Here is a 26,164-nt window from a genome sequence, read left to right on the forward strand (position 1 = left end):
CAGTTTGTGATAGTAATAAGTTACCATTTATCATTAAGTAAGGACATTCCTGTGCCTCATGCAGGTAATGTTGTCAATGGAACTACTGGAAAGCAAATGGTGGATATGTTGGTGGAATCGTCAGGCAACGTGGAAATGATTCTCAAGTTTTTTGACATGTTCCTCAAACTTAAAGACCTCACCTCCTCAGAAGCCTTCAGAGAACATGATCCTGATCGTCAGGGAAGCATATCCAGGAAGGACTTCCAGAAAGCCATGGAAAACTGCAAGCATCTCTCGCAGGCTGAGATCCACTTCTTGCTTTCGTGCATGGAGACTAATGATGGTGAAATTGTGAACTATGAGGCCTTTGTGGATCGCTTCCATGAGCCAGCAAAAGACATTGGCTTCAGCATCACCGTTCTCCTCACCAACTTGTCAGAACACATGCCCAACGATTCAAGACTAAAGACATTCTTGGAACTGGCAGAAAGTGTTTTGACTTACTTTCAGCCCAGTCTAGGACGCATAGAGATCCTCGGCAGTGGGAAGCGCTTCGAACGCGTCTACTTTGAGATCAGCGAATATAGCCGTACACAGTGGGAGAAGCCACAGGTTAAAGAGTCGAAGAGGCAGTTCATTTTTGATGTTGTCAACGAGGGTGCAGAGAGAGAGAAAATGGAAATGTTTGTCAATTTCTGTGAGGACACCATTTTTGAGATGCAGCTTGCAGCTCAGATATCTGGCTCTAACACCGGAGAAAGAAATACTGGGAAACAAGTCGAGGATAAACGACGCCTGGGCAATCAGGGAATGTTTTTCATGATTCATTGGTGGCTATTTCTCTCAACTCTACTTTCTCTGACAAACCTAAAGACACTGATGAAGATGACCCTGAAGGATATCCTCATGTCGGCTGCTCTATTCGTCCGATTCATTTGTATGGCTCAGGTACGGTCCATTTATGTTTTATTTCACAGCATCTTATACGTGCTGTATATTGCTTTTGTGAGTGGTGGGCTCATAGAGGGAGCCAAAAGGATTAGGATATCTGACTTGCTTGGCGGTATCCTTGAACCAACTCTTGATGAGGTCACAGAGGTGCCAAGTGGTGTGGATCAGCCGAGGAGGTACTCTGCCAGTTTTTCGTCCCACAGAGAATTGAGGGAGATTGGGCAGATGGGAGCTGTGACCTCCCCCAGAGAGGTGGATATACTGTCAAGCATTTTTGGCCTCAAACTAAAGAAAGAGGAAGGTCGATACAAACTTGTAGCACAAGACCTCACTGCCAGTCTGGATGACCTGTTCAGCACAAGTTCCAGGACCAGTGCTTCCTCTGATTTTGAGAAGCATCAGATAACGGTATGAAAATTACATTCAGAATGTTTTATTTAATGTTCGTGGCTCAGTACATTTTATTTTTCCCAAGGTTTTTCATCTGTGTGGACTTGTCCTAAGCTTCATTGATTTGTAATACTTTGATACTGTTTGAGCTTCATATTAAACTTTGATTCTTAATGAATTTTACAAGCAGCAAATTAAGGATCACACAACCACAGAGGATAAAAATGAAGACACAAAAATGAACACAGAGTGAGTCTCTTGCATGCTTTCTTATTTGGTTCTCAAAGAGGGATTTTCTTTAACTTCTCAATAACACTTTAAGTGTTACAGTCGCTAAAATGTGTGTTTAAAACCAATAAAAAATATTTTGCTAAATGACAGGCTGCTCCTTCTGGCTGCTCCCTTAATCAGAATCAGAATCAGAATCAGAATGGGTTTATTGCCAGATGTTGAGGTTTACAACATTAGGAAATTGCTGCGGTGCTTCAGTGCAGACAATAAGAATTAAAGTGCTATGTAGAAAGAAAGATATGTGCATGAGATATACATGAGATATATACATGAGAATAAGAATTATGAGTGCTACGTAGAAAGATATATACATGAGTGCAGGTGGTGATCAGTGCCAAACATGAAATGATGCAGTGACACAGCGTAGGGTCATGTGTTAGTGGCGGGGACAATCATGTGGTTATTGTTCATGTGTCCAACAGCAGAGGGGAAGAAACTGTTCTTGTGGCGAGAGGTTCTGGTGCGAATGGACCGGAGCCTCCTGCCTGAGGGGAGCAGGTCAAACAGACTGTGTCCAGGGTGAGAAGGGTCAGCTGAGATCCGGGCTGCACGCCGCAGTGTCCTGGAGGTGTACAGGTCCTGCAGAGATGGGAGTCTGCAGCCAATCACCTTCTCAGCAGAGCGCACAACACGCTGCAGTCTCTGTTTGTCCCTGATAGTGGCTCCAGCGTACCACACGGTGATGGAGGAGGTGAGGATGGACTCGATGATTGCAGTGTAGAATTGCATCATCGTCCGTGTTGGCAGGTTGAATTTCTTCAGCTGCCTCAGGAAGTACATCCTCTGCTGGGCTTTCTTGATGACGGAGGTGATGGTGGGCTCCCACTTCAGGTCCTGGGTGATGGTGGTACCCAGGAAGCGGAATGAGTCCACAGAGGTGATGGGGGTGTCAGTCAGGATGATGGGGGGGAGTGGGGCTGTGTGCTTCCTGAAGTCCACAATAATCTCCACTGTCTTCTGGGCATTCAGCACCAGGTTGTTGTGGCTGCACCAAGACACCAGACGTTCAACCTCCCTCCTGTAGGCAGACTCGTCCCCGTCCGAGATGAGCCCAATGACGGTGGTGTCATCTGCGAACTTGATTAGCTTGACAGACTGGTGGGTGGAGGTGCAGCAGTTGGTGTACAGGGAGAAGAGCAGAGGAGAAAGAACACAGCCCTGAGGGGAGCCGGTGCTGATGGTCCGGGAGTCCGAGACATTCTTTCCCAGCCTCACGTGCTGCTTCCTGTCCGTCAGGAAGTCAGTGATCCACCGGCAGATGGGGTCAGGCACATTCATCTGGGAAAGCTTGCCTCGGAGATGGTCTGGAAGGATGGTGTTGAAGGCAGAGCTGAAGTCCACAAACAGGATCCTGGCGTAGGTTCCTGGGGAGTCCAGATGCTGCAGGATGAAGTGTAGGGCCATGTTGATGGCGTCGTCTACAGACCTGTTGGCTCTATATGCAAACTGCAGGGGGTCCAGGAGGGGGGCCGTGAGGGTCCTGAGATGGGAGAGAACTAGGCGCTCAAATGACTTCATGACCACAGATGTCAGAGCCACGGGTCTGTAGTCATTTAGTCCAGTGATCCTAGGTTTCTTGGGGACAGGGATTATGATAGAGGACTTGAAGCAGGCAGGCACGTGACATGCCTGCAGTGAGGAGTTGAAGATGCCAGAAAACACTGGGGCCAGCTCGTTTGCACAGTGTCTGAGGGTGGCAGGAGACACACCGTCTGGGCCGGGAGCTTTCCGAGCATTCAGACTCCTAAACTGCTTCCTCACATCTGCTTCATGAATATGAAGAGTTGTGGTCGGAGGAGGTGGTGTGAAATCCTCTTTTGTGTGGGGTGAGGGGGCGGGTGTTGCAGGTGAACAGTTTGAAGGTGGTGATGGCTCTATGGAGGGGGGAGAGGTGGGGGAATGAGTGTCCAAAGTGCCTCTATTGTTGGGGTCGTTGGAGGTGTGAAGGCTGCCTGATGGCTCGTCAAAACGGCAGTAGAAGTTGTTAAGGGTGTTGGCTAAGAGCAAGTCGTCAGTGGAGTGGGGGGTTTTAGGCTTGTAGTTTGTAATATTCCTAAAACCTTTCCACACAGAGGCCGAGTCATTCTCTGAGATCTGCTGCTGCATCTTCTCAGAGTGCTGATGTTTGGCAATGTCCACTTCTTTAGTGAACCTGTACTTGGCCTCTCTGTAGCAGTCCCTGTCTCCGCTTCTGAACGCCTTACTCTTTTCCAGCCACAGCTTTTTGAGTTTAGGAGTAAACCAGGGTTTGTCATTGTTATAACTCACCCTGGTGCGTGATGGCACAATGCTGTCCTCACAGAAGTGGATATAGGAGGTGACAGTGTCCGTAAACTCGTCCAAGCTGTTAGAAGCAGCCTTCATTGTGTCCCAGTCTGTAGACTCCAAACACGTGCGAAGCTCCTCCACAGCCTCGTTGCTCCACAGTTTTTTAGTCCTCACGACAGGTTTGGAGAGCTTCAGCCTCTGTCTGTACGCGGGGATTAGGTGGATCATGACGTGGTCAGAAAGTCCGAGTGAAGCGCGGGGCACCGCGCGATAGGCCCCGCTGATCGTACTGTAACAGTGGTCCAATGTCCTCTCCTCTCTGGTCGGGCATTTAATATGCTGCTTATATTTTGGAAGCTCATGGCTCAGATTGGCTTTGTTAAAGTCCCCAAGAGCAATGATGAGAGAGTCCGGGAATGTCCGCTCCGTGTGGAGAATCTGCTCCGCGAGTGCGCACTGAGCTGCCTGCGCATCTGCGTCTGGCGGGATGTAAACAGCGGCCAGGATGAATGAAGCAAACTCCCGCGGAGAATAAAACGGTTTGCAGTGAATAAAAAGATATTCCAGAGAGGGAGAGCAGTGCTGAGCAATCACTGTTACATCTGTGCACCAGCCACTATTGATGTAGAAGCAGACACCTCCACCTTTGGTTTTACCGGAGAGAGCGGCCTGCCGGTCCGCGCGCAGCAGATGAAAGCCCTCCAGCTTGAGCGCGCAGTCCGGGATGTCCTCACTGAGCCACGACTCCGTAAAACATAAGACACAGGAGGAGGCAAAGTCTTTGTTCATGCTTCTCATCAGGGCCAGTTCGTCTATCTTATTCCAGAGTGAGCGTACATTAGAAAGGAAGATCCCAGGAAGGGCCGTTCTCAGTCCGCGTTTCCTCAAACGCACGAGTACGCCGGCTCGCTTACCTCTCTTTCGACGTCTCACTTTCCTGATCAGAGTCAGCAGTAAATCTGCCGCAGATGCGACAAATATTGGAAATAAATCCACAGGCGTTGTAGTCCTGCAGTTAAGGAGCTCTTCTCTGGTGTAAGAATATCCAGAGGAGTGCCCAGACACAGAAGAACTCTCAAGGGGTTACAACAACAGATGGACCTGCATGTTTTATTTGATTTGATTCCCTGAGGCTGAATTTGTGTGTCCCTCTGGTCTAAAATCTTGGGTCTTATGCAAACATGCTGACCACTACACTGTTGAGCCACTGCCATTCAAATATAAAAACCACTGACTTTTCATGTGGGCTTAAAGCAAAGGTTAAGATCACATTTAACATCAAAAGTTTGAAATCTTCACAGGCAAAATTCTGCTTTCATCATCCCAGATATTGGTCAAAGTAAGGTTGTTTGACTTTCCCTCTGTTTGCGTATGGATTATTTGCAGAGAGAAGTCTGAGAAGAAAATTGGAAATGAGAAAGCAAAGGCAAGGGGGAGAGCCAAGAGATTCTCAAATAAGTTAAAAGAACCACAGAGCCAACAATCTGCCCTTTGGGAGACAATTGGCACTCATAACAAGAGCCTGCTGGTAATATGCACAGACAGAGACACACATGGCTGTGAATGTATGAGTACAATGTAGATAAGGATGCATCCTTACACCCACGTCAGTTTTCCTCCACAGTCACATAAATATAAAGGCCACACACCTCAGATTTTTTTCTGTTTCTTTTTTCCAGAACTATTTTGCAAGGAACTTTTATAATCTGCGCTTGCTGGCTCTTTTTATCACCTTTGCAATCAATTTCGTCCTTCTGTTCTACAAGGTGGGAATGTGCTAATGAGACAAGTATTTTGTGCTGTTGTGTGTTTTGTCCATATTTTTTTTGCCCATTATTTGCTACTTCATGCTGTGAAGCCCAGGGAGTCAAACTGGGTAGTCTCGGTCGATGCTTTACTTTAACAACATTGAATTTCTTATATTAAAAAAGATGGTTTTTAATATTTTGTCAAAAAAAGTCAACTTTGTCTTAAGTATTATATATTTGGTCTACTGTCTACCCAAGGTAACACAGTTTCCTACCCTGAAAGAAGAGGAAGGAATGACCACATCTGTTTACGGTGAAGAACTGAACTCTGATGCTGACAACAACAGCGAGGGCATAGTGTATTTTGTACTTGAAGAAAACAGTGGATACATGGAGCCCTCTCTCAATTTCCTGGCTGTAGCACACACAATCATCTCCTTCTGTTGTATTATTGGTTATTACTGCCTCAAGGTATACCAGTTTAAGAACTTCTTTCACTTTATATAATCACTTTTTACCTGTCAAGAGCCATGAAGTAAATTATTAACTTGAATGTTTTGTTAGTGTATTACTGGTGTACTTATTCAAAGAATATATTGACTATTGTAGTGCATTTGATTGAAAGGTACCATTAGTAATCTTCAAACGTGAGAAGGAAGTGGCACGAAGGCTGGAGTTTGATGGACTCTATGTGACAAAACAGCCTCCTGAGGAAGACATCAAAGGCCAATGGGACCGACTGGCAATTAACACCCCGTATGTTCATGACTTGTGTTTTAATATCATTTTTATTCATAAAGTAATGGAAAAATCAAATAACAGCCTGTTTTGTACTTCAAATCTAAGAAACCTGCTACTGACACCTAGTACTTGCTGGACTTTTCATTAGGTAGGCTTGACTGACTTGGCTTTAAGCCAAATATCAAATCAGCCAATCACATGGCAACAGCCATGAGGACATGATCAATACGACTTGGTGAATTTCAAACTGAGCACCAGAATGAGGGACAAAGGTGATTTAAGTGGCATTGTTTTTGGTGGACTAGTCTGAGTATTTCAGAAAACTGCTAATCTACTGGGATTTTCCAACTGGGGTTTACAGAGAAAAGGGCAAATATCCAGTGAGCGACAGATCTTTGGGTGAAAATGCCATGTTGATGTCTAAGGTCAGGGGAATATGCCCACACTGCTTTGAGCTGATAGGAAGGCAACAATAACTCAAATAACTACTCAGTATCATGTCTGAAAGCACAATATGTCAAACCTTGAAGCAGATGGGCTAGAGTAGCAGACCACACTGGGTGACACTTTTATCAGCTAAAAACAGGAAAGTGAGGATACAATAAACAGAGGCTCACCAAATTAGACGATAGGAGATTGGAAATATGTCGGCCGGTGCGATGAGTCTTGATTTCTGCTGCTAGATCTGAATGGTGGGGTCAGAATTTGGTGTAAACAACATAAAAGCATAGCTGCATCCGACCTTGTATCAAGGGTTCTGGTTGCTGATGGTGTAATGCTGTGACTGTAATTTTGCTGGCACCCTTTGGGGCCCTTATTATCAACATTATAATTTCCACACCACAGCCTACCTTAGTGTTGTTGTTGACCATATCTATCCCTTTATGACCACAGTGTGCCCATCTTCTGATGGCTGCTTCCAGCTCGATAATGTACAATGTCACAAAGTTAACATCTCCAGCTGGTGTCTTGAACATGGCAATGAGTTCACTGTACTCAAATGGCCTCCATGGTCACCAAATGCCAATCCAATAGGATACCTCTGGGATATGGTGGAATGAAAGATTTGCATCATGCATGTGCAGCTGACAAATCTGTAGGAACTGCATGACCCTGTGCTGTCAATATAGTCCACAATCTCTAGGGAATGTTTCCAGCACCTGTAAATTAAAGCAGTTCTGAAGGCAGAATAGGGCCTAACATGTTTCTAGCAAGGTGTAACTAATGAGGTGGCTGGTGAGTGTATACATATTGAAGTGGCAGGCTGAAATTTTTCACTCAATGTTGCTTCAGTAAATGTTACAGTTTCTGTTCCTCCCATATGAATGAGTCTCTTACTCTTTATGTTTTCAGATCATTTCCAAGCAATTACTGGGATAAATTTGTGAAGAGAAAGGTAAGGTCTGGTCTAAAAGTGCTTATGCATTTATATAATTATGTGCATATTCCATGTAGTTACATTGCATTAAGAAACATAATGACATTTACCGTTTCATCACAGGTGTCATTATTTCCCTGTAAAATACCAAAATGATTTTCTTGCCTCAATAGACAGTGCAACACCTTCAGCCTTCTCATTGATTATGTCTCTGTAGTTTAAAAAAGGAGATCATTGTCATTGTCTGCTTTAAGAAAGCCCTTTTTGGTCTTTCCCCCCCAATTTAGGAACACTTAATGTGACTCATAGAAATTCAACTTGTAATGCACTGGTAGGAAAGCTACTGGGGGCTTTACTAAGGGTTTGGGATTACCTCCTTTGGGATTAAAATAACTACTTTTGAGATTTACTAAAGAGACACATACACATTACTTTCTTGGCTGGCCTTAGGATTTTCCCTTTCTGAGTGCAGAATTTAGGGAGGACAGTATCTAAATCAATCATCCAAATGTGATTTACTAAGGTTTGCAGGTACTTACCCTGAATGACCAGTGTCCCATATTTTTCTGGTGCTTCTGCTTTTTCTTTTTTTGGTAGCGGAGCAGAACTGAATGTAGAGTGTAAGGAGGAGGAGAAGGATTAGTTGCCTAGTTCAAGAGGCCTGCAAGCCATAGATGTATTATCAGCAGCAAAGTCGAGTTTTATAGCGAGTATTTCATTTTGCTGTGTTTGGTTTTTAGTCACATTTATACACAGAAATATTATTGAAAACCTATCTTTGCTCAAAAGTATCCACACGGATCTCTGCAGCACTACCATCAGATCTCACACATGTTAGACTTGTGTCTAAGTCTTAATGTTGTTAAGGTGTCAATGAATGCAGATCAACATTTTGAATACAGTATTTGTTTTTTGTACAGGCAGATTAGAGTCAGATGGCTTTATTTGATTTGAGTAAATGCCTGTAGCACGCAGGAAAAAAGACCCCACACATTCATGCATGTGCGGCAGTAACAGTAATTTCAATAGAAACAGATGTGTACACTTTATTAATGTACTGTGTTATTTTGGCGCTGCTAATTTGCTCCACTCTTATTGGCACATTCTTGCGATTGCAGCCTCACTTTATGCGGATGACTTATTAAATCTGGCCTTGTGTGCTGCATCAAACTACATTCACTGATCATTTTATCAGGGGAAGCAGTTATTTAAATATTTAAAGTCTTCAGTGTTTGGAACATGCTGCTGTTCCCCTCTCATTTGAAGTGATTTGTTAGGAACAGTGTTAGCAACAACTTTATTTCACTGTATCACTTGTGCTTTACACTTGAATGAGTATAGGTTTGCCATTTTGTTTTGGTGATATGGTTTCATAGACACATCCAGCTAGTATTTATGGTAGTACTCATCAGCTTCTGAAGGGATATTTGGAAGTATTGATTTTATTTCACAGCAGTACTGTATATTGCATTTTCCTGGCAGTGTATATTTGAACAAAAAAATAGATATGACGGGTTCTCACAGCGACTGCTGTGGCTCTCGGGTTTTGTTAAGTTGTAGTTTAATGTTTGGATTTCTGTTAGGCATTACTGATATTCTAATACTTATTCGCTTGGGTCTTGGTTTCATATCATGGTTTCAATATCATCCTATTAGGTTAAACTTAGTGGCTTAGTTCTTCTGATTCTTGTTTGACATTCCTGAGTTCTGGTTCTTGTCATGATTTCTGTGCTGTTCTAGTGTTACTGCTGTTTTTGATTTGTGTTTTATTTGGTTTTGAGTTTATCCTTTGAGGGTTGTGTGCTAGTTTTGCTTCCTGTCTGTCTTCCCCTGACTCCCTGATTGTTTTCACTCTTCTCTCGGGAGTAGTCAGTCTTCTGTGTATATACAGCATAGAAATGTGTTCCATTTTGTCCTTGTTGAGTCGTTCTCTGTCTGCTACTCTCAGTGAGCTCCTTGTAATTTTTGTTTACCTATTGAAGTATGCATTTTTGGACTATGTAGTCTGCTACTAAAGCTTGCTTTTTGTTAAATTGTTCTGCACTGCAATGTGGCCCTTGCCTATACACTGCAAGTTTTATGATAGGCACCTGGTTGTAAGGCGTAATTAATAATTTATTAAGTAATTTTTGCACAAACACCTTCATTTAAAGAAGAAAATGTCAGGACTGGAAAGTAGTGTTTTGACTTTGAATTTCATTAAAGCACTTTGACTTTGGTTTTGGCTTTTTGCCACTTCATGGACAGTTGGTCTACATAAAATACACCTGGCACTCCCACATTGCATTTAATACCCTTGATTGCATCATTTTAAGAACTTGCAGTAAAATAGATGGTTAGAAGGTTTGTGATATTGCTTGCCAGACTTCAGAGTGCCTGGGTTTGTAATGGCAAATGGGCTTTATAATAAAGCTTGGCTCTTATTTTAATAGATTCAGTCACATAAAGTTGAAACTCATGTATTTGTCATGAGCCTAAGTCAATATTTTTAAACCAAGATGCAACGCCTGTGCATTCTATCAGGAAGGTAAATGGTAAAGTCTGCATCAACACAAATGTGTTGATTACTTTAAAACCAGTGTTTGTGCCAGTCATTCACACAACTGTCCAAACAAGCAAAACTAAACAAAAACACCCCCAAAACATTTGCAACACAAGTGTCTGACAATCTTTGTTTCGTTACACTTAGACTATGCAGAATTCAGTATTACTCCAAATACCATTTATCATTGTCTTGTGTAATTCATGTGACGATACACTGAAGAACACATTGCTTGCGTCACGATGCAAACATGTCTTCTTCCCTGTTCAGGTGATGGATAAGTACGGTGACTTTTATGGCTGCGAGAAGATAAGTGAACTCCTAGGTCTGGACAAGGCTGCTTTAGACCTTAATTCTGAAACAAAAACAAAGAAGAGGCTCAAGAGAGATGCTGCCTGGAGTGCTCTGTGAGTAGAGTTTGCAATTGTGCATTCTTAAAAAGATTCATGGGAAACATCTGAGGTCCAATGTGTCATTTATGTAGCTCTGCGTGTAATTTCAGACAAAATTATGGTGTAGTTTTTCGTTATTTATGACATTGCTATAGAAAGGTTTAATGCATGCAAGAACACAGTCTCATTTTCTATATTGTATATGCATTTTAATAAATACAAATAATTCTTTCCTGACAGGCCTCCATAATATGGATTAGGTAGGCAGCTGTACACAAAGAAGCTTGCAGTGATCGCAATAATGCAGCTACTTATCTGGAGGATAGCTAGTATACAGGCTGTCTGGGAATGACATAGAAAAATTTAAATATGAAATCGATACAGCCCATTTTCTAATGCATTTTACTGTGGAAGTGAATTGGACTACAAAATGGGTCTCTGGTGAAATACATTAACAGTCTGGGTTTATTTACTGTTATGTTTGGCTCTTGTGTGGGCCTTGTTAGTAAAATAACATTTCAGGCTGTCACGGTCTGGCTGGCAGACCGTGGGGATGTGGGGAAAGGAGGACCCAAAACGCAGACTCTGCGATGCAAACAGTGCTCTTTATTCACAGTGAAAAACTGTAAACACAATAACTCCCCGTTGCTCCCTTGAACCCCGTGTGCGTGCTTCCGTCTGTGCTCGTGCTCCCCGCTGTTGTGTTTCCGCACACCCCGTGCGTGCTGCCTTTCTGGACCACTCTTCCTCCTGCAGGGAAACCATAGAGGCAGCCGTCAACACTAACCCTCGGCGGGCATATACGAACAACACAGACATATGCTGACACACTAACTTGGTACGATAACTCAATGATCCCGCGCCGGTGGGAGCTCCAACACTCTCCTAAGTAGCTCCCCCGACGAGCCCTGATCACCAACAGGTGTGGCAGGAACTTCAGGTGTGGCCAGTCCTTCGCAGGGCCACACCTATCAGGCCTGCAGGTGGCTGTGCTCCATCCTCCAGCCACACCCGCAGACATACACACGTATACACCCACACCCTGCCTATACATACGAGTGGGACACAGACTAACACAGCATTGTGGAGAAAGCACACATCACCAAATAATAATAATACTAACAACAATAACAACAGTCAAAACTGGTCACGGACCCCCGAGTCCTCCAGAGCCGGGTCCGTGACAGTACCCCCCCTCAAAGGGTCGGCACCCGACGACCCAAAAACACAAACCAAAAACAGCACAACCAACCCAGGGCGGGCGGCGGGAGGTCCAGGACGGAGGGCAGAACCAAAACAAGCAAAAACCCCCAAAGAAAACAACCCCCCCATGGTCACAGTCCCAGAGTCCGACCGCGCATCCCGCAGCGGAGCAACAAAAAGAAAAAATGCCACAAAACAGTCTCAGGCGGCCCATCAACATAACAAAAGAGTTCAGGGGGCCTACCTCGAGTCCAATGGTGGCGACATTGCAGCTCCGGCGGGCAGCCACGGGTCCGGCAACAGCAGAAAAACGGTTCTGGGGGCCTGCCACTGCTCCAGTGGCGGCGGCACTGCTGCCCCTCCGGTGGCGAGCCCCGGGCCCAGTAGCGGCGGCGCTGCTCCCCAGGCGGCCCGCCCAGGATCCAGAGGCGGTAGCGGCGCTGATGCTCCTCCGGCGGCCTGCCCCGGGTCCGAAGGCGGCGGCGCTGCTCCCCAGGCGGCCTGCCCGGGATCCAGTGACGGTAGCAGCGCTGCGGCTCCTCCGGCGGCCTGCCCCGGGTCCGACGGCGGCGGCGCTGCTCCCCAGGCGGCCTGCCACGGGTCCGGTGGCGGCGCTGCTCCTCCGGTGAGCAACAGCGAGGTGTGGCACACGGTTCATGACGCGCTGGTCGCTGACGTGGATGCAGAGGACGTGGATGGCGTGGAGGCCGCGCCAGACGTGGAGGTCCCTCCGGTTCGTTGACCTCCGGCTCCGGCTGAGCGGGTCCCTCCTCGGCTGCTGGCAGCGAGAGCTCCACCTCGGCGGCTGGCAGCGAGAGCCCCACCTCGGCGGCTGGCAGCGAGAGCTCCCTCGGCTCGCCGAGCTCCTCCTCGGCTGGCAGCGCCGGTTGTTCCTTCCGCTCGCCGAGCTCTTCTGCTGGTGGTTCGCTGAGCTGCTCCTGCTCGCTGAGCTGCTCCGGCTCGGGCAGAGCGAGCTCCTCCCGCTCGCTGAGCTCCGGCTCCCGCTCGCTGAGCTCCGGCTCCCGCTCGCTGAGCTCCGGCTCGGGAAGATCGAGCTCCTCCCGCTCGCTGGGCTCCTGCTCCACCACGCTGAGCCGCTCCTCCGGCTCGCCGGGCTCCTGCTCCGGCTCGCAGGGCTCCTGCTCCGCCACGCTGAGCCGCTCCTCCGGCTCGCCGGGCTCCTGCTCGCAGGGCTCCACAGCTGGCGGTGCGGGCTCCTCCCGCTCTCCGAGCACCCTGAGCACCTCCGGCTGCGCTACAGCTACTGACGGTCGATCTGGAGGTGAAGATGGTGATGCGGTGTCTGCAGGTGGGGAAGGTGAAGGTAGAGTAGGTGATGCAGATGGCGAAGCCGAGAGTGCTGCGGTCGCTGCAGTCTGATGGGACTCTGGTGGAGAAGTAGCTGCAGAGGGAGGAGGTGATGATGGTGCGGTCGCTGCTCCCGGTGGACTGGCCAACGATGCAGGGACAGACAGGTGAAATGATGGCAGAGGTGGTCCCTCCGACGTCTGTGCTCGTGCTCGTGCTCCCCGCTGTTGTGTTTCCGCACACCCCGTGCGTGCTGCCTTTCTGGACCACTCTTCCTCCTGCAGGGAAACCATAGAGGCAGCCGTCAACACTAACCCTCGGCGGGCATATACGAACAACACAGACATATGCTGACACACTAACTTGGTACGATAACTCAATGATCCCGCGCCGGTGGGAGCTCCAACACTCTCCTAAGTAGCTCCCCCGACGAGCCCTGATCACCAACAGGTGTGGCAGGAACTTCAGGTGTGGCCAGTCCTTCGCAGGGCCACACCTATCAGGCCTGCAGGTGGCTGTGCTCCATCCTCCAGCCACACCCGCAGACATACACACGTATACACCCACACCCTGCCTATACATACGAGTGGGACACAGACTAACACAGCATTGTGGAGAAAGCACACATCACCAAATAATAATAATACTAACAACAATAACAACAGTCAAAACTGGTCACGGACCCCCGAGTCCTCCAGAGCCGGGTCCGTGACACAGGCAATTGATTATTAATAGCCCGTGGCATTTTTAATAATGGTTCTGCGAACATTGTGTGCGTGTGCGTGTGTGTCTGTGTCTGTGTGTATATGTTATGTAACAGGTAAAAAAAGGTCCTAGAACATTATGCTGTACTTGAGGAAGAACATAATATTCTAAGAAAAAGCCCCATAACTGAGACTGTGTTTTTAAAAATATAAAAACACAGTAGGTCAAGGCTCTGATCTAAATCACTAACATTTTGACCTTGTTTAATTGTTCTTGTTATTGTCTATCAATTATTTTTTTTATTAATTAATCATATCATATTTTTTTTCAGATGCAACTCCATTGACATGAAGTATCAGGTCTGGAAACTAGGTGTAGTTTTCACTGACAATGTAAGTTGGATTGCATCTAATAGTTTATGACTTTTGCTCAGTTTGGTTATAAGCCAAAGAAAAGGTGTTACAGCCTGCAATTTATGTTAACTATTTGGTTAATGTTACCAGGCAGTGGTTGTAAAACGTATCCGATATTTTATGGCCTATTCCTCTTTTGTTAATCTGTCATTCTACCACGCTACGATTTGTTTTGATAAAATTGGGCGTACAGCAGAGGAGGAGATGTTAATATCCTTTTTATTCGACTTATCTAAAATACACATTTGTCTCTTTATCTGTCCTTGTAATCTATATTGGTTGTGTTTCTTATGTTTGGTTGTGCTCGTGTGTGCACTTACAGTCCTTCTTGTACTTGGCATGGTACATGACCATGTCGTTTCTGGGACATTATAACAACTTCTTCTTTGCTGCCCACCTTTTGGATATCGCTATGGGTTTCAAGACACTTCGTACCATCCTCTCCTCTGTCACACATAATGGCAAACAGGTGTGTGTTTGTGCATTTGCATATCTGCGTGGATCTGTCTTTAATTCTCTCTCCATCAGTTTCCATGTGTGTTCATGGGTGCAGCTACAATGCATCCGATGTTTGCTTTCACCTTGTGAGGTTATATTGAGTTGTGTATTAAAGAAGAAGTAGTGTATTAAAGCCCGTCTGCCTCTGTCTGTCATTTTCTAATTATGTATGTGTGCTTGTCAGTTGATCCTTACCGTGGGCCTCTTGGCTGTTGTGGTGTACCTCTACACCGTTGTAGCCTTCAACTTCTTCAGAAAGTTCTACAACAAAAGTGATGACAAGGACATCCAAGACATGAAGTGCAATGACATGCTTACTGTGAGTTTAATGTGCATATTGACACACACTCTCCCTCCACATATATCTGCCTCTTATCACCGTCGCTATCTTTTTGTGCTTATCTTTATAATGCAAACACAGCCACCCACCTCCTTTTCTACCTGCACAGTGAGAGAGGTAGAGGAAGGTTCTGACAGGGATCCCTATTGTTCAAATGAAAACAGCCTCATGTCTTATTCCATCAAGTTTTTTTTTCTATAAAATGATGGACACTTTGAGAGAAAACAGCCCCCGAAGCCTCAGCACAGCCCTTTGTTTGGCCACTCAAAATATTAACACCCCACTGCCTGCTCTATTCTAATATGGACTCCACTGTCACTCACATATGCAGGCGGATGGGAAGTAAAAGCATTTGAATGAAGCCCTGTTAATATAGGAGGTGAGGGATATTACGGTAAACCCTCAGTCTCACTCACCGTGCTGTTGTATCAATCGCTCTACAGTCATTGCCGTACCATTTTAAAGACGAGTACAATTAAAGCGTATGAATCCAAAGCAGAAGACTTGTATGGAAAAATCTTTGATATTTTGATTTTGTTCAAATTACTTGTGGAAAATATTGTCCTTGGCAGTTAAAGCACAGTGTAGCCCTTGCTAGACAACTTGAATGTTAATCTGTCTTGCCTTATACTCCCCGAAGGGGAATACATGTCTGAGAAGATTGATGAGAAACAAAACTTGCACTATTGTTTAAAAATGTAGAAGTAATGGCAGTTTAATATTTTTTCTCCCCAATAGCAACAAACATGAATAGAGGGATGAAAATGCAGAGAATAAATTCTTTATTGAGCTTCAATATTAACAAGTATTCTTCAATACTTCACACCACTAGCAAAGTTAAAGGGAGGAATAAATTGAGGGAGAAGTGCTCTGATCCTCATACAGAATATTTATTTATTTATTTTAGTGTTACATGTTCCACATGTATGTGGGAGTGCGTGCAGGCGGTGGAATTGGCGATGAGATCGAGGATCCTGCTGGAGATGAGTTTGAGGTGGAACGGATTGTCTTTGATATTACGTTTTTCTTCTTTGTCATTGTCATCCTCCTGGCCATTATCCAGGGTAAGACACACACACGCACACAAACACACACACACGGTGAATTTGTTTTGCAACTTAAAATTAACTGGAAATAAAGAATTTATCATGCATCAACATGTACTGAAAAAGCTCATGATGTTGCTCTTAGGCTTGATAATTGATGCCTTTGGAGAGCTTCGTGACCAACAGGAACAGGTGAAGGAGGATATGGAGGTGAGATTTGACACTTTGTCTCACACATTCACAGTATATTTCTATTGGTGATAGCCCTGTTATTAAAAAAAACCCCACTTGTTATTAATATACGCATTATATTGCAGTAAGCAACCACAATTTCTTTTGTTTGTTTCCATATTTTGAGCAAAATCAATTTCCAACAATACATAATCCAGCATTGTGAGATATAAATGTCCTATAAAAGCTTTATATTGTCCTTTGCACCATGTTTATGTAGCAGCAGCTTCTGTGGCTAAGTTTGATACCAGGGTTTGGTACTATGAAGCGATTTCAACATGCCTAGAGTGTCTTTCTTTTACCTGGATTCACTTACCTTAACACCAGCAATCAGAATAAGTGGTCACACAAAGCTGGTTATTAACTCAGGTTTCCTCTCTTTGTGGCACTGGCAGCATCTCAAAAACATAGATGGATAAGTATTCTGGCAGCAGAGTTCCTGGTTTTTGGAAATGAGGATAAAGCAATAATATGGAAAAAATATCAAGAGGTTAAGCAAATAATACTGACGAAACATGACAGCTTCTGCACACAAAGCAGTGTGTGTGAGAGGAAAAGTGCTGCACAGTTGTTTAGTATTAGAAGTGCTGCATGAATGTGTGTATGCTTTGGTGCTTTGGACAGGAAGACTGTAAAAGATCTAGTATATTAACAAAGTCTAGCCTATTTGAAGCCAGAAAGGAAAGTGGGGAAAAATGCCAACTGTGTAAGTTGACAGACTTATCAGTTTAATAGCTCTACAATTAGGACAAGTAATCTAGTATTTAATTTTTTTGTTTTACTTTTTGTTCTTTCAGCTGCATCCTTTAATGGTCTCAGAATAATGAATATATATATATATATATATATATATATATATATATATATATATCAGAATTCAAATGTAGACTTTAGCATAAGGTTAAAACATACAAATCATGTTTTAAAGCATATAAAACAATATAGTAATATAATATTTATGAAACACAAAGGCTTCAGATGTTGTTGAAAAACTTTAGACCATCCTACTATCTGTGCATAGAAGTCTGAGAGATCAAGGATCCCTCAGGCCTCAAATCAGTTGTTTTCTGAAGACTCGATTGGTCAGTAGGTGGTGAAACAGCATTTCATAGTACAGAAAACTCTGGTTAATCCTGAAGTTACCTGGATAAGATGAAATCCTGTTTCATAGTACAGACTTCAGCTGTAACTTAAGTATGTGGGAGCAAACAAACTGCACACATACACACATACAATTACATAAAGGAAGTACATTCAGTTATGGGGCTTGTTTCACAGGAAACAAATGTACCATTAGCACTAATGAGAGGGTACCATTATCTCTTTCTCTTGAATGATTAGTGACTTGTCAGCACAGAAACTCTAGTCTGACAAAAACAAATTGTTGATTAAAAAATAATAAAGTATTCATAAAATATGCATTTGTTGTTTTCAGTCTTTCAGTCTTGTTTCTCTCATGTTTGAATGCTCATGTGCCCATACATAGAAGCTAGAAGGAGTAGAAAAACAAATGGAAATGCACTGTTTGTTATTTAAAGAATAGTTATTTGTTAGGGTTATTTTGCTGAACCCAGTGAACCAGGGAGCCAGGCTAAAACCCTCACTGGTATATCTATAAGGCTTTAACAAACCGTGAGAATCAGAACCTAAAAACAGACATAAAGTTAGAAAGACAGTCTGACACTAGAAGGAAGCAAAAAAGCCCAAAGGTGCAGGAGAGGCAGCCAAGTAATCGAAAACTAGACCTTTGATTACCAGACTGAGGAAACAGGGTAGTACACTTAGTCTGACAAAACTGGTGAGCTACTGTCTGAAAAGAGTGTACTCATATAGTTGTTATTGTCATTAACATTTAAGTCAGAATCTGCCATTCCACATTCACAGAGAAAACAATAACAACATAAAATATAGTAAAGAGCTGTGGTTCAGCTGACTGCAAAACATTCAGAAGAAATTCAAGCAAAAATAAAATATTTTACAGATTGCTGAAGGCTGAATAGAGCAGATGCAAGCTGGGGCTGTGAAACTGTTAAAAATAGCGATACATTGTGTTAATTCGGTATAGGCTTGTGACAGTTTTTCCGACATCTTCGTCTAATGTGTTCTTGCTTTCTACTGTATATGTTATATTTGTCATTGTGTCACAAAATAAAAAACAGTGTCACAGATTTTACACCTGCTTTTCCAGATGTTGTATTATAGGGGTATTAAGCTCTGCTGCTCTCAGCAATGATAAATCAGGTTGAGCTCCATTCCACCATTATTTGCCATAAATAGAAATGACCTAAAATGCATTAAACTCAAAACACACATTTCGTTATTGCTTCTTTTCAATCACTGTCACAGCACAAACAGGTTCTTTGGTTTTCCCAAAGCATCTTTCTTTTTTTTTTAAACACTTTGTCTTTGTGACATTCAAACCCCCAAACAAGCCAAAAATTGGTATGTGTCGATGATTGGGTCCCCTGACACAAATGAAACAATATAGTGTACGCATTTAAGTAACTAGAGGACTGCTATTATATATCAAGAAAGCCACTGGCTTAGCAGATGGCAGAACACAGAAGACCTTACTCATCAGGCCAGGACTCTGCTGTCTGTTTACACCTAAAGACTGGTGACCGCTTTTTCAGTTACAAGGATGTACACATCCTGGACAGGGAGGAACGCATGGTTTGAGTGGGGAGTCAAGGAGGGCATTTATGTGAAAACCCTAAGACTACATCTTCTAATGCTGTGATTGCGACCATTTCCCAACTCTTTGTGTGTTCAGCTGCTCATGGCTCATTTGAGTTTTAATCATTATACAACTGTCCTCTTTACAAGGCTGGGAAAGCTACGGTCAGATGATCAGAATCAACTTTCAGTATCCCCGAAGTGTTGCACAGTGGCTTGCAAAAGGAATATTAGGTTTCTCTTCTTACTTGTATTTTCCTTATGTGGGTGTCCTCTCAGTGCATTTGTTTAAGAAAAAAAAGGTGTCAGATTGTTGTGCTAGCAGGCTAAATACCACATTTGAATCACAGAGCACTAAAACAACGGGCTTCTGGTCTTTCTAATTTAGTCTGGGGAACATCATGTTTGTCCAAATCTGTTTCATGAACCATTGCATTTTACTTTCTCTTCCTGCAGACCAAATGTTTTATATGTGGAATGGGAAGTGAATACTTTGATACGGTTCCTCATGGCTTTGAGACTCACACGCTTCAGGAGCACAACCTGGCCAACTATCTGTGAGTTCATCAAAGCGCTGGTTTTATGCCTGGGTTTGATATCAACTCGACCTAATTTTAGAAATATTAAAACTAAGTTCTTACGCATTGGTCATGTTTACATTTGTAAGTTTTATGCATGCTTTGTCACCACTGAACAGTTATAAAATGCAAACATTATAAATCTAATTAACACACTTGGCTGTGTATCTGTATGTCTCCATAAATCATTGCTATAAGTTCATCTCCTTTCTCAAGTTTAGCTCTCAGTATAAAACTTTGTTTACCACAGCTTGCAATTCAGATTCAAACCATTGTCTTTAAGTTCTATTTTTCACTTATACTCAATGGCCACTTTGTTAGGTATACCTGTTCAACTGCTTGTTAATGCAAATAACTAATCAGCCAATGACATTCCAGCAACTCAGTGAATTTGGGCACGCAGACATGGTCGCAATGACTTGCTGAAGGTAAAACTGAGCATCGCAATGGAGAAAAAAGATGATTTTCAGTAAATTATTTTCTGGTTCTGCCGTTAGAGCCAGACAGGCTGGCCTGGGTTTTCCACACAACCACACAGATGGCATGATCAGAATTTGGCATTAACAGCATTAGATACGTATACATCCTACCTCATAACAATGTATCAGGCTGGTGATGGTGGTGTTGTAATGGTATGAGCAATATTTTCTTAGTATCATCTGAACATAATTTAAACATCCCAGTCTATTTGAGTTTTGTTGACCACAGCCATCCCTTTATAACCACAGTGTACATTTTCTGATGGCTGATTAGAGCAAGTTCATGCACCATGTCACACATTTCAAATAATCTCAGACAGGTTTCCTCACTGTAGCTCCACAGTCCCCATATCTCCATTAGAGTACCAATGAGATGTGGTGGAAGAGGAGATTTGAATTACTAATGTACAGCTGAAAAATCTGCAGCAACAGATTAGACCAACATTTCTGAGGATTGTTTCCAGCACCTTGTTAAACCCATGCCATGAAAAAGGCAAAAAGGATTCAACCTGGTGCTAGCAAAATATATGTAATAAAGTGGTCTGTGAGTGTCTCTGTGCTTTGTTAATCATTTTATTGTGATATGTGTAATGACAGTCCAGTAAGAATCAAAACACCTCCTAACCTAAAAATACATGCATTTGACCAAACTCTGTATCCACCAAGAACACAGTTTATCTGTATATTATAAGACACCTATGTAAAGCTGTATGTATTACATTAAGAAAGCCATAGTCATTTACATACACAGACTGCTAATTGAAATGCTCAAGAGTACCACAATAAGTACAATAGGATGAAACGCTAATAAAAATAACAAAATGTGTGTAATAGAAGGTATTAAAGGCAGAAAACAATAACCCCACTCAAGCTTATTAAGTTGTCATGGTTAGAAAATGATTATCATTTTGTCTTTTTCACTGCTTTTCAGCATAACATGAAGGAACCTTTTCTGCTAGAAGTAAAAATGGTTACTTTGAAGGTGTCATTGCATTGTACATTGTTGCCATGTCAATAATTGCCTGTGGCAAGCGCTTTTGAGACTGATTAGTATGGATCTAGCAGGATGTGTTTGCATCCCCTGATTGATGGACTCTTCTTTGCTCATGAATATGTATGTACAGTCGTGCCTCATTTGACATTTTTGGCTCACCTGATAAAGGTCTATAGGCTGTAGCATCATTACTCATAATTTAATAAACCAAAGGATCATTAGATTTCATTATTTCTTGCTTGTCAATCATCAAATAATTGCAAGTATTAAAGGTAATTTTAACCTGATTGTCAGGTTGACATTGCTGGTTATATTTCTGCATTTGAAATCCAATTTACATTCGTAATCATCATAATCCTTCTACTTGACTACTACATGAACAGTTTGTTAATTTAAGTTTTCACAGAACCAAATGAAATCATTGGTGGTTTGAAAGATTTGAAACTTGTTGCATAACTCCCCCTTCTGTGTCTTTGCAGATTTTTTCTGATGTACCTTATTAACAAGGATGAGACGGAACACACGGGGCAGGTATAATTGTCGTCTTTTTATAGCATGATCAAACCAAAGAACTAGATGTGCACTTTTAAATTTCCTAAACAATTACACTATTTTGACAAGATCAAATCCCAAAGTATAGCTTTCCAAAAATACTCCCTTCGTGTCTCAGTGACCTGTTATTTCACACATTTACCATGATAATGACAGAGCTGTGGTGTAACCTTTTCAACTAGGACAGAATATGCATTCACACTGTCTCTCAAAAGCCTTATCACTCCTGGCACGCATATTTTATAACAATATACATGCTAGATATTGCCATTATGAATACATCTCCACTTAAGCACAAAACATTGTGCAATTAGTGGCATGTTTTAAAAAGGTAAATCTTTACAGTTTCATGGCACAATTGCTCACAGTCAAAGAAAACTACATTGATTTAATCCACCTGAAACATTTTGAACTTGGGGCATTTCAAATCAAATGGGTTCTGGGACTTATTCCTAGATATACTGGGTATATTCTTTCAGCATATTGTTCTTCTCAGATATTGCTTGAAAGAGGAGCTGCTTGGTGGAAAAATATTTCTTTCTCGTAGGCTATGTCCTCTAAGAGCTGTCACTATTGATTAGAAATCCTGGAACATGCGCAGTCTTGAAGATTTTCTTTTACACCCTTGTTTTCCACACCGACCCCTTTAGCACTGTCTCTACCATGCACATGACTTTCAGCCTTGCTCTGATTTTCTTCATCTACTTGTCTGCTAAAGAATGCAAGTGGAAACTTCTTGCTCCCAATGGCCATTACAGTCACCTAGTCAAAAAAAGTGAAAGGTTTTAGACTTGTCTGCGCACATAACAAAATAAACACTCCAGGATGCCAGTAGTCTTGCATCCTAATGTGCGCTAGATTTTACCATAAAAGACGAACTTTCTTCTTGTTACCTATTCAGCCATTTTCCTGAGTGTGCACATGAACTTAGCCACCATGAAATCAAAGCTTTCCCCAGCCAGGGTGAAAGTACTTAAAATGGAGAAACTAGTAGTCATCCTGGTGGCCCCAGAATGTGAAAACATGGTTCTTAATCATGATGCAGCTGCTGGTAGAGGAGCTGTGGCAGCTTTGGCATAAAGATGAAGTGTTGCAGTTGGACCATACAATCCTCCATTCCCCAGTGATAACCAAGGGTTATGCATGGCCCCTGAACGGGAATGCCTGGTCCCCCAATCCCCTTGTGGTATGTACTATTTAAGGAGCAGAAGCTCCTACAGCCTGTTGTACAGTTGAACAGGCTACATTTCAGTCCCAGTACATGGAAAACTCCCTAATAACCTTACCTCATGCCCTCTCTCTCATTGAGTCACAAAGGCTTCAAAGAGAGGGTTTTTTTTCCACATCCTTTGTTTTAGGGCTTTTAGATATGAGTCATGTGACTCAAACCTGTCACGTTTCCATGGATTACTGACATGCACATGATTGAGGCAGTAAGTGAGGAAATGAATCTTTATTTGACAGCAATCTATAGGCTTATCTGATAAGTTAACAAAGTGTTTATGTTTTATTTTTTAGTTTAATCAATTCAATTACATAATATGTCTTCAGGACCATCTATATCCATCTAGTCATTAAAAACCCAGGTGTTAAATGATCTAGTAAAACTCCCATTGGAGCTGATAGCTGAAATGTCTCTTAAGGTAATTTCTCTTAAGATAGCACTCCTCCTCCCCTGACTTCTGCACACAAAAAAAATGTGTTCCTCAATTTCACCATCTTGCGCTACTAACAAGGAAGATGAGAGCGTGCCTACTTTACATCCATGGGCACAAAGGCAGAAGAAAATGTCGAGGAATTCCCCCAAGTAAGGTGATAAACCCAACAGTGACAGCTCTTACTGTACATGGCTGTCTGTACTCATAGATGGAGCATGTATCTATTTCTCTGGCATGGTACAAGCAAACATAAAAGAAATGGAGCCTGCTAACTTCATTTTATTTTTCTAATTAGCTCACTGTCAAAGAATGTGTTCATGATGAAATTAATGACTTTTTGATAAATTGCTACTCTGTTGACCTTGCCAGGAATCTTATGTGTGGAAAATGTACCAGGAGCGTTGCTGGGAATTCTTTCCTGTGGGAGACTGTTTCCGTAAGCAATATGAGGATCAACTGGTATGAAATAACCTGAGAGGTCTAAAGCCTCCCTAGTGTCACAAGACAAAATCTGTCTCGATTTATGCCTTTGGAGTTGCTAATTTGCCTTCAGTTCTCTGTGTGTTTCTATAGTATTAATTTTAGATTTTGGCATTTTCTTTCTCTCACAATCAAGTATTTCATTTATTTTACAAAATTAATTGGAACCAAAAGATTGAGAACCACTTGTTTATGTTCTCATACAACATTAGTGTGTGATGCATGTATTAGCAGTCCTGTGGGAGGAAGCTATTCATTTGAGTGGTTTGTTAAGACTGCAGCAGCATCTGTAGTAATAAGGCTTTTTCTGTTTCATAAATCATTATCTGTCACAGTCAAAGCTGGCAATCGAAATTCAGTTTGAGGCATTTTTTTTCTTGCTGGATGTGTGTCATGTTTTCTAAATAAATTGATTTGTTTTTCTAATCAGAGCCTCCCATTCCTTCCTCCTGTGACATCCATATAAACACTCTCCCTCTGGCATTTGCTCTTTTTACTCTCCTCTGTTTCTTGTGGCTCTCTTGTCTTGTCTGTTGTGCTCATCTCTCCAGGATCCTTACCCTTCGCTCTTTGCTGTTCCCCCCTCCCGCGTTCCTTCTGTTCCCCTGCAATTCCTTGTATCGAGCTCTTTCCCACCATCATTGTCAGCTGTGGTGTAGCACGCTAGCAGATCTCTCGCCATTCAGGTCAAAACAATATTTCTGATACCCGTCTCTGATGGCCGAAAAGTCCTGAGGGAGTTCGTGGGTATAACTCAATGACTAAAAGAGTGTGCTGAGTTTTGTTAAACTGTTAAATCATGCTGAGGTTAACAACAGGATGACAGGAGTTGGAGTGCCACCTACAGATATTGTCCTCATTATGCAAAGGTCACACTGAGTCGAACAGATGTACTGCTGCTATGGATTCTGGCTGTTTTTGAGTCATGACCATGGCACAGTATTGTTCAAATATTGTGAAAAAGGTGGGAAACTTGTGCTGTTTGTGTCAAAAAATAGTAGCAAGTACTCAATATTTATTTATTTATAATTTAATTCATTAATTAGTTTTAATTTGTTAAAAAAAACAACAGTTGCAAATGGTTTCTTTTCTAAACACATATACATTTTTCTGTCTCGAAGCACTTTTAACCTAACATTTACACACTCAGGCCCCAATGCGTTGAGGACAACTTAAGGTTCAGTAGCTTGCTCAATGATACTTCAACATGTAACTTGGAAGAGCCAGGGATTAAAGCAAAGGGATAAATGTGAGAGGAAAAAGGAAAGTTCAACATGCAACAACTGTGACAGAATTTCCATGTAACTGTAGATGTATATAAATGACTCAAGTGTGAGTTGTAGTCTGGCCATTCTTAGTTTTATGGGTCCTTTTCACAGCACAACCTTTACGTGCACAACGCAAATATCCCAGTGCTCGCCAATTCTGTGTCATGCTATATTTTCATGCTTTTTTTTTATAGCCATGGTTACTGCTGACCATGCAGTTGTAATATTCTGGATATGATTGACTTCTCAATAAATTGCAAATGTCATTGGTTTGTACAGAGCACCCAACCGATGGTACCAGAACTTGTCACTTTCTTTCTGTACCTCACAAATTACAGTAATCAGTGAATTGTGATGGATTGGGAGCTGCTATGTCTGTTATTGTTCTGATGATTACTTTGTAACAGATTCTATGGACCGCCATTCAACATCAAACCACGACTGGCTGTGACTGGCGATATAACATTGATATATTAAACAATGCTTACTGCTTACAAGAGTCTGTTTAAACCTGTAATTTGGTGCATCTCGATGGCGTGTTGTAATGTTTGACAAATATATGATAGAAGCAGAAGATCTGATTTTGAAGAAGAGTGAACTGTACAGGGTAAGAATTCTAATCTTGAATTTTTCAAGCAGCTGATAACGTGTTGGTATTTTAAACATAAAGAAAACGTTCTCGATTGCCAGCCCTGGAAAAAGGAAGCCCTAACACATCTGAATGTGACATGTTCATTAGCCAGGATTTCCAAAAGAACAAACCTGTTTGAATCCATGTTTGATTCAGACACATCCATGGTGTAAATGCTCATGGCATTGGCTAAGTCATCCCCGTCAAGATATGTCTTCTAGCAGCACATGCAAACACCACACTGACATTTCAACAAGGTGAGGGGGGTCTTTAAGATCGTGTCACTTCTACACTACAGGAAGACTGTACTTATTTAATCTGTTGCCACATTAGCCAAAGACCAGAGGTCGAGGAATGTGGAAAAAACCACTAATCAAAAGCTTATTTAATTTGGAAAGATACCGTCTTCTAGTGAGTATAA

The 26,164-nt window shown here is 42.6% G+C and overlaps 1 protein-coding gene across 1 annotated transcript in view; it reads left to right on the forward strand.

The window, feature by feature from the left end:
- The window catches only part of ryr2b (ryanodine receptor 2b (cardiac)), an 84,840-nt gene extending 61,011 nt beyond the window's left edge, over positions 1–23,829 (forward strand). Inside the window, exons 89-104 of the mRNA XM_085369113.1 lie at positions 65–1,341; positions 1,511–1,572; positions 5,269–5,410; positions 5,562–5,648; positions 5,889–6,101; positions 6,256–6,386; positions 7,725–7,767; positions 10,562–10,698; positions 14,231–14,291; positions 14,635–14,781; positions 14,995–15,129; positions 16,058–16,214; positions 16,342–16,406; positions 19,560–19,660; positions 21,634–21,685; positions 23,734–23,829. Of these exons, the coding sequence (XP_085225239.1) occupies positions 65–1,341; positions 1,511–1,572; positions 5,269–5,410; positions 5,562–5,648; positions 5,889–6,101; positions 6,256–6,386; positions 7,725–7,767; positions 10,562–10,698; positions 14,231–14,291; positions 14,635–14,781; positions 14,995–15,129; positions 16,058–16,214; positions 16,342–16,406; positions 19,560–19,660; positions 21,634–21,685; positions 23,734–23,829 (2,906 nt within the window). The remainder of the gene's footprint in view (positions 1–64; positions 1,342–1,510; positions 1,573–5,268; positions 5,411–5,561; positions 5,649–5,888; positions 6,102–6,255; positions 6,387–7,724; positions 7,768–10,561; positions 10,699–14,230; positions 14,292–14,634; positions 14,782–14,994; positions 15,130–16,057; positions 16,215–16,341; positions 16,407–19,559; positions 19,661–21,633; positions 21,686–23,733) is intronic.
- The last annotated feature ends 2,335 nt before the right edge of the window (positions 23,830–26,164 follow it).

The sequence above is a fragment of the Diplotaxodon limnothrissa genome, linkage group LG13 (assembly GCF_057381915.1).
Source record: "Diplotaxodon limnothrissa isolate DT_005_m linkage group LG13, D_limnothrissa_male_GT1.1, whole genome shotgun sequence".
In the NCBI taxonomy this organism is placed as follows: Eukaryota; Metazoa; Chordata; class Actinopteri; order Cichliformes; family Cichlidae; genus Diplotaxodon; species Diplotaxodon limnothrissa.